At 39.9% G+C, this 12,674-nt stretch overlaps 1 protein-coding gene across 1 annotated transcript in view; it reads left to right on the forward strand.

Annotated features, from left to right (window-relative positions):
• Positions 1 to 12,674, forward strand: part of dnah6 (dynein, axonemal, heavy chain 6) — a 425,407-nt gene that overhangs the window by 211,415 nt on the left and 201,318 nt on the right. Inside the window, exons 44-45 of the mRNA XM_041185312.1 lie at positions 9,793 to 9,866; positions 12,330 to 12,484. Of these exons, the coding sequence (XP_041041246.1) occupies positions 9,793 to 9,866; positions 12,330 to 12,484 (229 nt within the window). The remainder of the gene's footprint in view (positions 1 to 9,792; positions 9,867 to 12,329; positions 12,485 to 12,674) is intronic.

Consider the following 12,674-nt stretch of genomic DNA (forward strand, 5'->3'; position numbering starts at 1 on the left):
ATCATAAGCTCAAATTGTTGGGATTTTTGCTGATGATTGCACAACGTTCAGCACCATTCACAACAGCTTTGATACTGAAGCAATTCATGTCCTTATGCAGCAAGACCTGGACAATATTCAGGCTTGAGCACACCATACAAGTGCCAGGCAATGACCATCTCCAACAAGAGAGAGCCTAATCATTGGCATTACCATTTGTGAATACCCCACTATCAACATTCTGGGGTTACCATTGATCAGAAACTGAACTGGACCAGCCACATAAATACTGTGGCTACAAGACCAGTTCAGAGGATGGGAGTTCTGAGGTAACTAACTCACCTCGTGACTCCACAAAGCCTGTCCACCAACTACAAGGCACAAGTCAGGAATGTGATGGAATACTCTCCACTTTCCCAGATGAGTGCAGCTCCAACAACACTGAAAAAGCTTGAAACTATCCAGGACGAAGCAGCCCACTTGATTGGCACCCCATCCACCACTTTAAACATTCACTCCCACCATCACAAACACACAGGGGCAGCAGTGTGTACCATCTACAAGATGCTCTGCAGCAACTCACCAAGGCTCCTTTGACAGCTGTTATGGCCCAGCAGTTGATAAAGGCTGAGTTGTTTAAATTCCAGAGGGAAACTTAGATAACTGATATAACCTATATTTTTAATTGGTATGTTTGAGATGCAGCTCTGAATTCAGGAATAAAACCGTCAAGCCTCAAGAGGTTTTTTATATGAAACTAAATTAAACATTTATTAATTTAACAACTAATTAAATATGTACAGACGTCTACAAATCACTACCACAATAACTTTTAAACAAATCCCCAAATTAATCACTCCCAGGCAAACTTTCACCAAGGCAACAATAACCCATAGACTTCAAACAGACACTAGGCAAAGCACATTTGATCTTACAAATTCAAAATGAGTTTCCTTTGTAGACCCAGTTGTTGGCTTACAGGCTGGTTAGATCTTAAATGCCTCTCACTCACACACACAAACTCCTTTCTGTTTTTACCTAGCTTACCCTTTAAATGTAAATTTTCTATTGTATTCCTAGGTTTTTTAATTTGACCTCTCCTAACAATAATCCTTTCATTCTGCCAATTTTATTAGTAATAGAAACACATTGTTTGACATCTCCCAGCTAGGTGCAAGATTTTTCCCATTCTTTTGAATGGGTTTTTCAACAAATGCAAATTTACACTTTACCTTTTACTCCTTGGGCAGAATCCTCTGTTCCGTGTATGCGGCCGGGCCCTGTACACCGACGCATAAAATGACGTACGGTGATATTGGGCGTGCATCCCGATGTCACTGCGCGTTATTCCGATCTTTAGTTGGGCGGGTGTAAACTGGAGTCAGCTACGTGCCTGCTGAACTGTCAAAGGCCTGTTAAGGCCATTAATAAACTAATTAAAGTAATTGTCTGGGCTGCCTGTCCAATCTTAAGGTTAGCGGGCAGGCGAAGAGCACAGGCAGCCTTCGCATTTTTCATGAAACCTCATCCACAGGTGATTTTCATGAAAATTCATAAACATTAATTCCAGCTCATGTGACACTGTCACATGAGGGGACATGTCTAAACAATTTTATTTTTTCTTTTTTCAATGTTTTATTATGAAATTAATCTCCCAGAGGCCCCGATTCTCTTTCCTCCCTCTGCCAGCACAGGTAGTGTTGAGCACTACCGGGCGTACGTCACGCTGGGCATGCCTTAATTTGGCCCACCCACGTGAAATGGTGGCGCACAGCCGATCATGGGCGGCGATCGGCTCCGCGTCTGCTCCCAACCGGCCCACCCCATGGGGAGAAAATTCTCCCTCTTATTTTAATCTAATTAACATCTCAAACTACTATAGGTAAAGCACCCAGACTAGCTGGCTTTAATCCAATTAAGTCACACATAGACACATACATAGAAACAGACCCTAGTACAATTCCAATTTAAAAATAATTTCCAATAACATTATAAACATTAATATCTCTTCATGACCCAGCATCTTTCAAACCCACAACTTCTACAAACCAAAAGGACAAAGGGAGCAGATGCATGGGTACACCACCACTTGCAAGTTTCCCTCCAAACCACACATCATCCTGGATTGGAACAATATTGCCGTTCTTTCGCTGTTATTGGATCAAAACCCTGGAACTCCCTTCCTAACTGCACTGTGGGTGTGCCTACATCAGATATTCTGCAGTGGTTAAAGAAGGCAGCCCCTCATCACCACCTTTTCAAGAGCAATTAGGGATAGGCAATAAATCCTGATCTAGCAGATGACACCCACATCCTGTGAACAAATAAATTAAAAAAATACAAAAAAGAATACAGGGGTACTACCAGAAGTAATTGTTTCCGATAGCAGCATGGCATTTACGAGTGCAGAGTTTCAACAGTTTATCAGCCTCAATGGTATCACTCATGTGAAAACTGCACCATACCACCCTTCCATCTTCCCCTCTAAATTCAGCATTATTAAGCTCAATCTTGTCCTGAGACAGCATTTCGTCAATAACTCCGCAGGTGTGACACCTGTTGTTGTATGAGGAGTAGTTCTGTAATGAGAAAGAAAGTGTGCTAGTTTGGTTGCCAAGGAATCGCCAGTTAGCTTTTTCATGTCTGCCTTGAATGTTTGAACTGTCCTTTTGGCCAGTCCATTTGAGGAAGTGTGGTGCTGCTATCGGAAACAATTACTTCTGGTATCTGTGAATGGCAAAAACTCTTGACGTAGTTTCTCAATTGTAGCGGCCGACGTTGATGACTTCACCTCATATAAGCACAACCATTTTGAATGGGCATCAACAATGAGCAGAAACATTGTTTCCAGGAAAGGTCCAACGTAGTCAATGTGTATCCACACCCAGGGTCTATCTGGCCACTCCCATGAGTGTAATGGAGCTGTCACTGGCAACTTTTGCAGTTACTGATATTGTACACAGTGCTTTACTAAACTCTCTGTTTCACCATCCATCCCAGGCCACCATAGATAGCTGCATGCTATGGTCTTCATTCGGTAAATTCCTGGATGGGCACTGTGTAGTTCAATTAAAAGTGGTTTCCTTCTCTTTGGAGGAACTATCACTCATGCTCCCCACAATAAGATGCTAGCCTGGCTGGTTATTTCATGTCTTCTGTTGAAGTATGGTTTCATTTTGTCAAATACGGGCTCCTGTGACCAACCATGCAGCATTTGTTCTCGTACCTGGGATAGGACTATGTCCTGACTTGTCCAGTCTCTGATCTGCTGAGCGCATACCAGCAAGGAATCGAAGAAATTTAACAGTAAAACAAGCTCTTGTGGAACTGGGATGTGCTCATTGTTCTCTTGTAAAGGCAAACGACTAAGGGCATCGGTGTTTGATTTTTATTGCCAGGCCTATGTATGGAAGTGTATTTGTATGCTGCCAGAATTAAAGCCCATCATTGTATTCTTGCTAAGGCTATGGATGGTATAGCCTTATCCTCACTAAGCAATCCTAGCAATGGTTTGTGGTCTGAAATGTTTGCAAAATGACGGCCATGTACTTACTGGTGAAATATCTTGACGCCAAAGATGATGGACAGGCCTTCTTTCTCTATCTGCGAGTATTCCTTTTCCGTTGTGGTGAGCGTTCTTGATACATATCCTATTGGCCGTTCCATGCAGTCGTCCATCCGACGATAGAGCACTGCTCCCACTCCGTAGGGAAATGTGTCACATATCAGCACCAATTCATAATGCACTAATAGATTGGATGAGTGCAACAATTGTTTCACCTTTATGGAAACTTTTCCTGGGGCACCTTCCATGACCAATGTTGGTTCTTTTTGAGTCAAGAATGCAGGGGGGCCAGCACTGTAGACAAATTGGTAAGAACCGTCAATAATAGTTGATCATTCCTAGAAATGATTTGAGTTCCGAGGCATTCTTTGGCGCAGGTCCCTCTCTTTTGGCTCTCACTTTCTCTTCAACTGGGTGGAGACCCTGTGAATCTACCTGGTGACCCAAATAGATTATCTCCCTGGCTTGGAATGTGCACTTTTTTTTAAACACACTCCAGCTTGCAAGAAACATTTTAATACTTCTTCTAAGTTTGCTAATGCTCTTTTTCAATGAATCCTGTCACAATACTTTGTCTAAATAGACTACAACCTGGGGCAGTCCCTGCAAAAGCTTTCCATTGTTCTCTGTAAGATGGCAAAAGCGGAGGAGACACCGAAAGGCAATCATGTATATTGGTACAACCCTTTGTTGGTATTAACGGTGACCAATTCTTGGGAGGCATTATCGAACTTTAATTGTTGATAAGCATGACTCATGTCAAGCTTTATGTACATTGTCCCTCCTGCCAGCTTGACATACAGGTCTTTGATTTTTGGAATGGGGTGCCTGTCTAGTTTAGCTACTTTATTAACGGTCGGTTTGCAGTCTCCACAAATTCGGACGCTTTGGTTGAGTTTAAAGACAGGGACTATGAGTGCTGCCCATTCTGAGAACTGAACAGGTTGTATAAGCCCTGTTTCTCTAGTCTGCTCAGTTCAATGTCAACTATTTATCACAGGGCACATGGTCTCGCCTTCATGAAGTGAGGAGTTGCTTCCGTATCCACATGAATCTTGGCCTGCAGGCCATGGATTTTCCCTAGTTCATCCTTAAAGACGGTGTGTATTTTCTAAGTAGCTTTGGTAGCCCACTTGCTCTCAACTGGAAAATTTCAGCCTATTCTAACATTATCTCTTTTAACCAATTTTGCCCCAGGAAGCTTGGCCCTTCAGCTGCTACCTTTGCCAATTGGCTTCCATAATGGACAGTTACTCTGCTTATGCCTTTTTTACTTGAATGTCTTCACCTGTATATGTTTTTAGCACAGTAACTCTTTCGAGTACAAACCCGTTTCCATCTGTTTCAGATGTTGTTTCATAGTTTGCCATTGTGAGATTTGAACTCTTGATCTTGGGGTTATAAACCCAGTACCATAACCACTTGGCCATTTAGGCCAAGCTGTATATGTTTTTAGCTTGGCATCTGTTTTTTCTAAACTTAATTGATGTTAATCATTATTCAAATATCTGAAGGTATGTTCCCCAATTACTGTAGTGGAAGCTCCTGTGGCCACTTCCATTCTAACAGGTTTGCCATTAACACTCACTGAGACAAAGATTGGTTCTGCTTTTCCAATTTTCAGATTAAACAGCAAGTAAATGTCTGAATTTGTTGTTTCAGGTCTTTTACATTGTAGATTTCATTGGGCTATTTCCTTTGTTTACAAGCCTGCTTACATCTTTCTTGCATTGCCTCATCATATGCCCATTTCTATGACAATAGTGGCATTTGATTTTTTAAAACTGCCAATCGCTGTTTGTTTTTACCTCTATTGAAATTATTCTTCAGTTTTGCTGCTAAGTTATTTTTCTTTATTCCTCGGCTAGCGGAAGCTGATTCCCGCTTCTCGGCAGAGTCTTGCTTTTTCGCGGCACTTTCGGTTGAGGTTTCTCACCGATGTGGAGGACGGTGCCATTTTGCGCACCCTGTATTGCTTTTGAATCTCTTACTGTGTTTCCATGGCCAGAGCTATCTCTAGTACCTTCTTGAAATCCAGATTCATTTCGGACAATAATTTTTTCTGAATAGTGTCCTCTTCTACACCATAGACTAAACGATCTCTGAGCATGTTGTTCAAGGTCGCACTAAACTCACAATGTTCTGTGACTGCTTAAAATTTGCCACATGGCATGCAGGTGTCTCATCCGCAGCTCTATTTCACAAATTACACCTGAACCTCTGCATCATGACTCAGGGCTTTGGTTGAAAATGACCCTTCATGAGGTCCACCATTGAAATTCTTCCTATCTGGGGCACTGGGTGCCGTCAAACTTTGAATCAAGCTGTAGGGTTTACTCCCACAAGTACTCGAGGTTCGCTCGCCTTTTCTCTTCCCCTTTAATCTTGTTTGTTTGAAAAAAGAAAGTGAGGTGTTCTATATATTGAGACCAATCATCTGTGGCAGGTTCAAAATGATAAACTTTCCCAATTTGTGGCATTTTGAGAGCGGATAACTTCTTCAATTCTAATGGAGCTTGCTACTTACAATTGCTGGGCGAGGTACAGTGCCGATTTCTTTTTAACTTGACTTCTTCTGTTCAGTTCTGTTTTATCCTCATTGTCAGTTTGTTGTAGGGTGGCCAAGTTGCACTATTAAGGATAGAGTTGATCTGCAGGCACTTCTTAAACGGAAACATTAAATTTATTTACAATATACTCAGCAGAAACTACACATGTGCTTTCAACTCCAACTCTATTTCTACACTGACTCCTGACGTAGCCTGCGCTACTCTCCTATTGGTTACTACAGATCATGTGATCTTCCTTAACAAGTATTATTCTGAAATGTACATTACACACTAACTAAAACCATAATTACTAAAGAAGTGTTTTGACAGGGTAGATATCAAGAACTGTTTCCATTTGTGGGGAGTCCAAATCCCAAATATAAGATAGTCACTAATTTATCCAAAAAGGAATTGAGGAAAATCACCTGTGCACAGAGCATGGTTAGAATCTGGAACGTGATACCACATGGAGTTTTTGAGGTGCAAGAATAGATGTATTTAAGGGCAAATTAGCTAAGTACATGAGGAAGAAAGGAAAAGATGTTGAGGGAGCTTTTGGAGATCATAAACACTGACTGATCTGTTTCTATGCTATTAATTCTATTTAAATTATGTTATTAAGTAGCTTAAGCCTAACCAATCAGAACAGAAATTTTGTTTCCCTGCCAAAATTATTAAACAATGTATTAACTAACCTTACTTAAGTGAACATGTATGTTAACATATATAATACCATCAGTAGGTTAAGCAGGAGGGACTACACAATGTACTTGATGTATTAATTTTTCATTACTCTAGATTACCATACATACCATTAACAAAAACAACAAGTAAGGCTGATTTTTGCTCAGTTCACTGGCAGTTTTTGCTCCTTTTGCATTTGATACACATTTTCTGGGCATCTCTTGTGTTGGTTGGAACTTGCCATCGCACTCCCAACCCCATGACCTGAGCAAAAAAATGAACATTTGGATTGCATGTAAATGACATGGAACTAGCACCATGATGCTTTCCACATCATTTTCTGTGGAACCTGTCAGGTGTCCGACAGCAAAGTGGATCAACCAAGGAAAGTGGGCTTTAGACGTATGGGCCTTGTTCTTCATATTCAAGGATCAATTCAAGCATTTATAGCAATCTGCATGGAACTTTGGAAGGGCACATCTATAGGAGTGTAGTAGGTCTGCATGTTGAGGTTGGAACCATTTGTTATTGTATCTGGGGAACAACCGCTAGGCCTCAATTTTGACATCAGTTAAAACTGCTACATACCTCTCAGGGCCGCAGCAATGTGTAACTTTCTGGGCTAAATTTGGAACAAGCTAAGATTCTCAGCCACTTGCCATGTTTGTTACTTGTGTAACCTATTTTAAACAGTTGAACCCTGGAAAGTGTCAAGCTTGGCCAAGGTCAAATTAGATATTCATCAAAAGTGTATTGCTTAGCTATGGTGGGATGAGGAAGCAAGGGAATTGAGGGCATTATCTTAATATAAATTAGGTTTTACCCAATAATAGTCTAATAGCTATGTTGAATATGCAGGATTACAATACAGCTCAGTAAGTTTAGTTTATAGATTGTATTCTTTGAATGCAACAATTTCAAAGAACCATAGGAAAATTTCTGGCATTCAGTAAGCTGGCTATCACTCTATGACAGCTACATAAGGCATAAACCTAGTCTTGCTTAGCTTTGAGTAGTTTTGGCTTGCTATGAGATGCTCATTTTCACCTCTCTGTGGCAAGTGGCCTTATGTAGTTTTCTTTTTTGTTCGGCCATCTTGGCTTGTATAGTCAGAGGAACAGATTTCAGGAAGTCATTTTAACTTTGGGCAGAATTTTGCCCTTGTCGGGTGGGCTTGGCAGGGGCAGGCGGTGGCGGTCGGGAAGCTGACCACCGCCCGCGATTGAGGCCGGAAGGCGATTTCACACCGGCGGGCTAATTAAGGCCCGTCCAGCGTGAAACACAAGCAGCAGCACTCAGCACTGCCTGTGCGGGTGGAGGGAGGAGTGTGAGCGGGGCGGGCGCGAACTTCGCACATGTGCACAAGTGAACGCTTCAGAATCTCCCTGAGGCACAGAACTGCCTCGGGGAGATGAAGAGCTGTAAAAAAGATAAAGAATTGAAAAAGTAATAAAACATGTCCTGTCATGTGACTCTTATTAATTAAATTTTAATACTTCTATTTAATTTTTATTTGCTTTAGGAAGCCTTATCCCACCCATGGATGAGGTTTCCTAAAAAGTGCAAAGGCTGCTTGGCCTTTTTGCCTGCCCGCCAACCATAAGGTTGGACGGGCAGTGAAAAATTTCTTTTAGTTGCCTTGTTAATGGCCTTAACAAGCCTTTTAATTGTTGACAGGCGAGCTGCTGACTCTGGCGCACGCCCGCCAACTGAAATATCGTGCGACTCTGCGTTGATGCCGGGATGCTTGCCTGTTATCAACGCATGTCATTTTGCACTCAAGTGGGTTAGGAACATGCCCGCCTGCCAAGCTAAAAATTTTGCCTCTTGTCGATGCTGCTGATCCAAGCCAATCTAGATTACCCTATCTAAGGAAATGATGCTATTGATATTAGCAATTTCCATTCATCTGTAATTCCTTGGTGATTAAGGGTCTATGTTACAAGACTTACAAACCAATAGAAACCAATATGTGAAGTCAAAGAGCCTTTACTTTCAGTTGTGGAAAGCAAGTTGGAGTCTCCAGTTGCAATTCCAAATTGGTGAATGAATCTTAAACTGTTTGGTGGCAAGGAGTTGTGATTCAGTTGGCCTTTTTGCACCTTTCCTGATTTTAACAAGTGTGAGATCAGACGAGGTATAAAACAGATGTCCAGCCTGGTTGGGGGAAAGTTACCTTCATTCATTTCAACTCAACTGAAGGAAATAGTCTCAGGGTTGCATTTGATTTGCAAGATATGCAGCCATTTAAGGTGAGCTCACATTCAGAAGAAACAAAGAAGCCAAACTTTCTTTGTATTTGGGTAAAGGAACTCTGGAAATGAATACTAAAATACTTTTAAGTTGAACTGCACGTTTATGGCCTCCTTATGAAGGATATATTGGCCTTGGAGGGAGTGCAGCAGAGGTTTATTAGTATACCTATACTCCAAGAGATAATCCATGAGGAAAGATTAAACAAAGTGCATTTCCTGGAATTTAGAAGGTAAAAGGGTGATATGATCAAAAATTTCAAGATATTAAGGGGAACAAATAGAGTACATTGGGAAAATTATTTCTGCTGGTTGGGGGCTAGACATTTCAGGTGCAAAATTAGGAAACACTTCTTGAGACAAAGTGGTAGGAGTTTGAAACTTTCTTCTGTAAATGGTAATTGATGCTAGATCAATTCTTAATTTTAAAACTGCGATTGATCGATTTTTGTTGGCCAAAGCAATATGGGGCAAAGGTGGATATGATGGAGTTAGGTTGCAGATCAATCATGAACTCAGGAAATGGCAGAACAGGCTTGAGGGGCGAAATGACCTAATGTTCCTTTATTCCTATGTTTATTGCAACTGATTGTAAGTTTGTTGATAGGTTTGCTACACTAAACTGAAATATTGTTCTGTTGGTAACACATTTACTTCACAAGCATTGAACTGTATGAAAATATTCTTCCAATGGTACAAGAATCCATTTATTTGTGGTTACTGTATTTTCATCTAGTTAATATTATTTTTCTTTATTTTAAAGGGAAGCACTTTTCAGTCCAGTTGGAGTCAAGTTATTTTCTTACCAAACCAATTATTTTTGGAGATTTCATGAAGGTGAAAAGATATTTTGTACTTACTTTTGTTAAAAACATCTTACTGGAATCATAAATTCATTTTGTTGCTTTTCCTGTAATCTGGGATTTTTTTTCCCTTCAAGTATTTATTCAATTTGCTTTTGAATGTTACTATTGAATCTGCTTCCACCATCTTTTCAAGCAGTGTATTCCAGAGCACAATGACTCACTGATTGGGAGGGGAGGGGTGGGGGGGGGGGCGTGCAAAATATCCTCATGTCACCTCTGGTTATTTTGCCAATCTTAAATATGTGTCCTCTTGTTACTGCCACTTGGAACAGTTTCTTCTTATTTACTCTATCAAAATTCTTCATGGTTTTTTTGAACACCTCTGTCCAATCTCTTCTTAACCTTTTCTTCTCCAACGAGAATAGCCTCAGCTTCTCCAATTGCTTTACATGATTGAAGTCCCCCATCCTCAATCCATTATAGTAAACCACTTCTGCGCCATCTCCAAGCCCTTGACAACATTCCTAAAATGTGGTGCCTAGAATTAAACACAATGCAAAATAGTCTGGCTGAGCTGTAACCAGTGTCTTTAATGTTTCAATATTAACAAAGCCAAGAATCCCATATGCATTTTTAACAGTCTTTTCAACTTGTCCTGCCATCTTCAGAGATTTGTGTATATACACACCCGGGTCTCACTGTTCCTGCACCCCTTTAAAATGGTACCATTTAGTTCATATTGCCTCTCCTTACTCTTCTTACCAAAATGTACCGCTTCTCACTTCTCTGCATAAAATGTTAACTGTGATGTGTCTGTTCATTATATTAGACTGTGCCCTTCTGAAGTCTGTTACTACCTTCCTCATTGCTTACAACGTTTCCTGTCCAGTTCATTAATATATATGTATTACAAGAGCAACAGAGCAACCCTTGTCTTAATAACAACGCTTGGTGAACATCACTGTATACTTTCCAGTCTGAAATCAAATGTTCGCCACTACGCTCTGCTTTCTTTCCCTTAGCCAACTTTGTATCCATGCTGCCACTGTCCTTTAATTCTATGGGAATTTATTTTTGTTACAATCTATGGTACGTTGTCAAATGCCCTTTGAAAGCCCATAAACATATCGACTGCACTACCCTCATCAACTCTCTATTTCTACATGAAGGCAATGGATCAAGTTCATCAAACATGATTTCTTTTTAACAAATCCATGCTGACTTTCTTTTTAAAACCTAAACTTTTCCAAGTGCCAATTACTTTTGTCCCAGATTATTCCCTTTAAAAGTTTTCCCATCACTGAAATTAAGCTGACCAGCCTGTAGATGCCAGGTTTATCCTCTCTCCTTTTTTTTAAACAGGGGTTTAGCTTTTACAATTCTCTAGCCCTCTGACATGAACCCAAATCCAAGGAGAATTGGAAGATTGTAACCAGCACCTCTGCAATTTCCATCCTTACTTCACTTAGTAACCTGTTTTGCATCCTATTCAGACCTGGTGACTCTTCTATTTTGAGAACTGACAACCTTTCAATTATTATTATTCTTTCTATCTCTCTCTCCCCACCCCCTCTCTCTTGCTCCCTTTTCTGTCTCTTTCTCTCTCTATCTATCTATCTATCCATCTGCCTATCTATCTATCTTTGTGTGTATATATAAAAAAAACTTATCTATTATAAATCTAGTAATATTATGATCACTGTTCCCCAATCACTCTTCCATGGAAACATGCTCTGTTTTTCTCATTTCATTCCCCGGAACCAGATTTAGCATGTTTCCTTCCTTAGTCTGAACATACACTCATCAAGAAAATTCTCTTGTCTTCAGGAATTCCTCTCCCTCTTTGTCCTTTACATTGCAACCACCCCAGCATATAATGGGATAATTATTAATAATATAGGCAACTAAATACTGTAATTAAAATTTTCCTGTATGATTCAGTTTTTTTGTTTCTTCATAAATTTGCATAAATTTCTTTCTAATCATTTTTGCATGATCATCATATGTAAAACACATTGATCACGTTGACAGATGGTAGTGCAAAAATTTACTGCAACTGAGTAGAAATCCATTGAATAATAGAAACAAACAATTTATAGTTCAATCACAAGCTAATAGCAAGGAGTAATATCAAGGCTATGCTTTATTGTTAGGATTTGAAAGACAGTTAATCTCATGTAATTGATATGTCCTTTGAGCTAACTGATTTGATTATTAACTCGAAAACATTTTGCCTATTCTTTATTCTCCAGTATTGTCATTGTTAGGCATTTTTATTGTTTATGCAATTATTCCAGGTAATCATTGTTAGTCATTTCCAGATATCTGTTCTCTGTGTAATTTACTGCCACTTTCCCATTATAATGCATGTAGTCAAGTCAGTGAAGCCCATATTTTATATAATTTCACTCCAGGGAATCTGTTATTCTATATAGGTATAATTCAGGTATTAAGGTATAGAGTCAGATATTAAGTCCACAATTACTCTTTTCAGATTGGAGCAGAAAAAGCAGACCGGCTTTATGAAGATTTGAAGAATTATGAGAAAGTAAAATCTACTCTAATGGACTACGTGGATGACTATAATATGACAAGCTCCAAAGAGATGAAACTGGTTTTCTTTCGAGATGCTGTTGAACATATTTCTAGGTACAGACTTTTCTTTAGCATCAACTACTTCTTCTTTTATATAAAAATAAATATATACACCATGTGTAAATTCCACCTCCCATGAGCAGAATTCAGAGATAGTACAGGGCAGAGACACTGAAATCTAGAGTAGGGTAGAATTATTTCAGTGTTGCTGCCTCATGAACACTGTTGCGGCAAATTCCCATAC

The sequence above is a fragment of the Carcharodon carcharias genome, chromosome 4 (assembly GCF_017639515.1).
Source record: "Carcharodon carcharias isolate sCarCar2 chromosome 4, sCarCar2.pri, whole genome shotgun sequence".
Lineage (NCBI taxonomy): Eukaryota > Metazoa > Chordata > Chondrichthyes > Lamniformes > Lamnidae > Carcharodon > Carcharodon carcharias.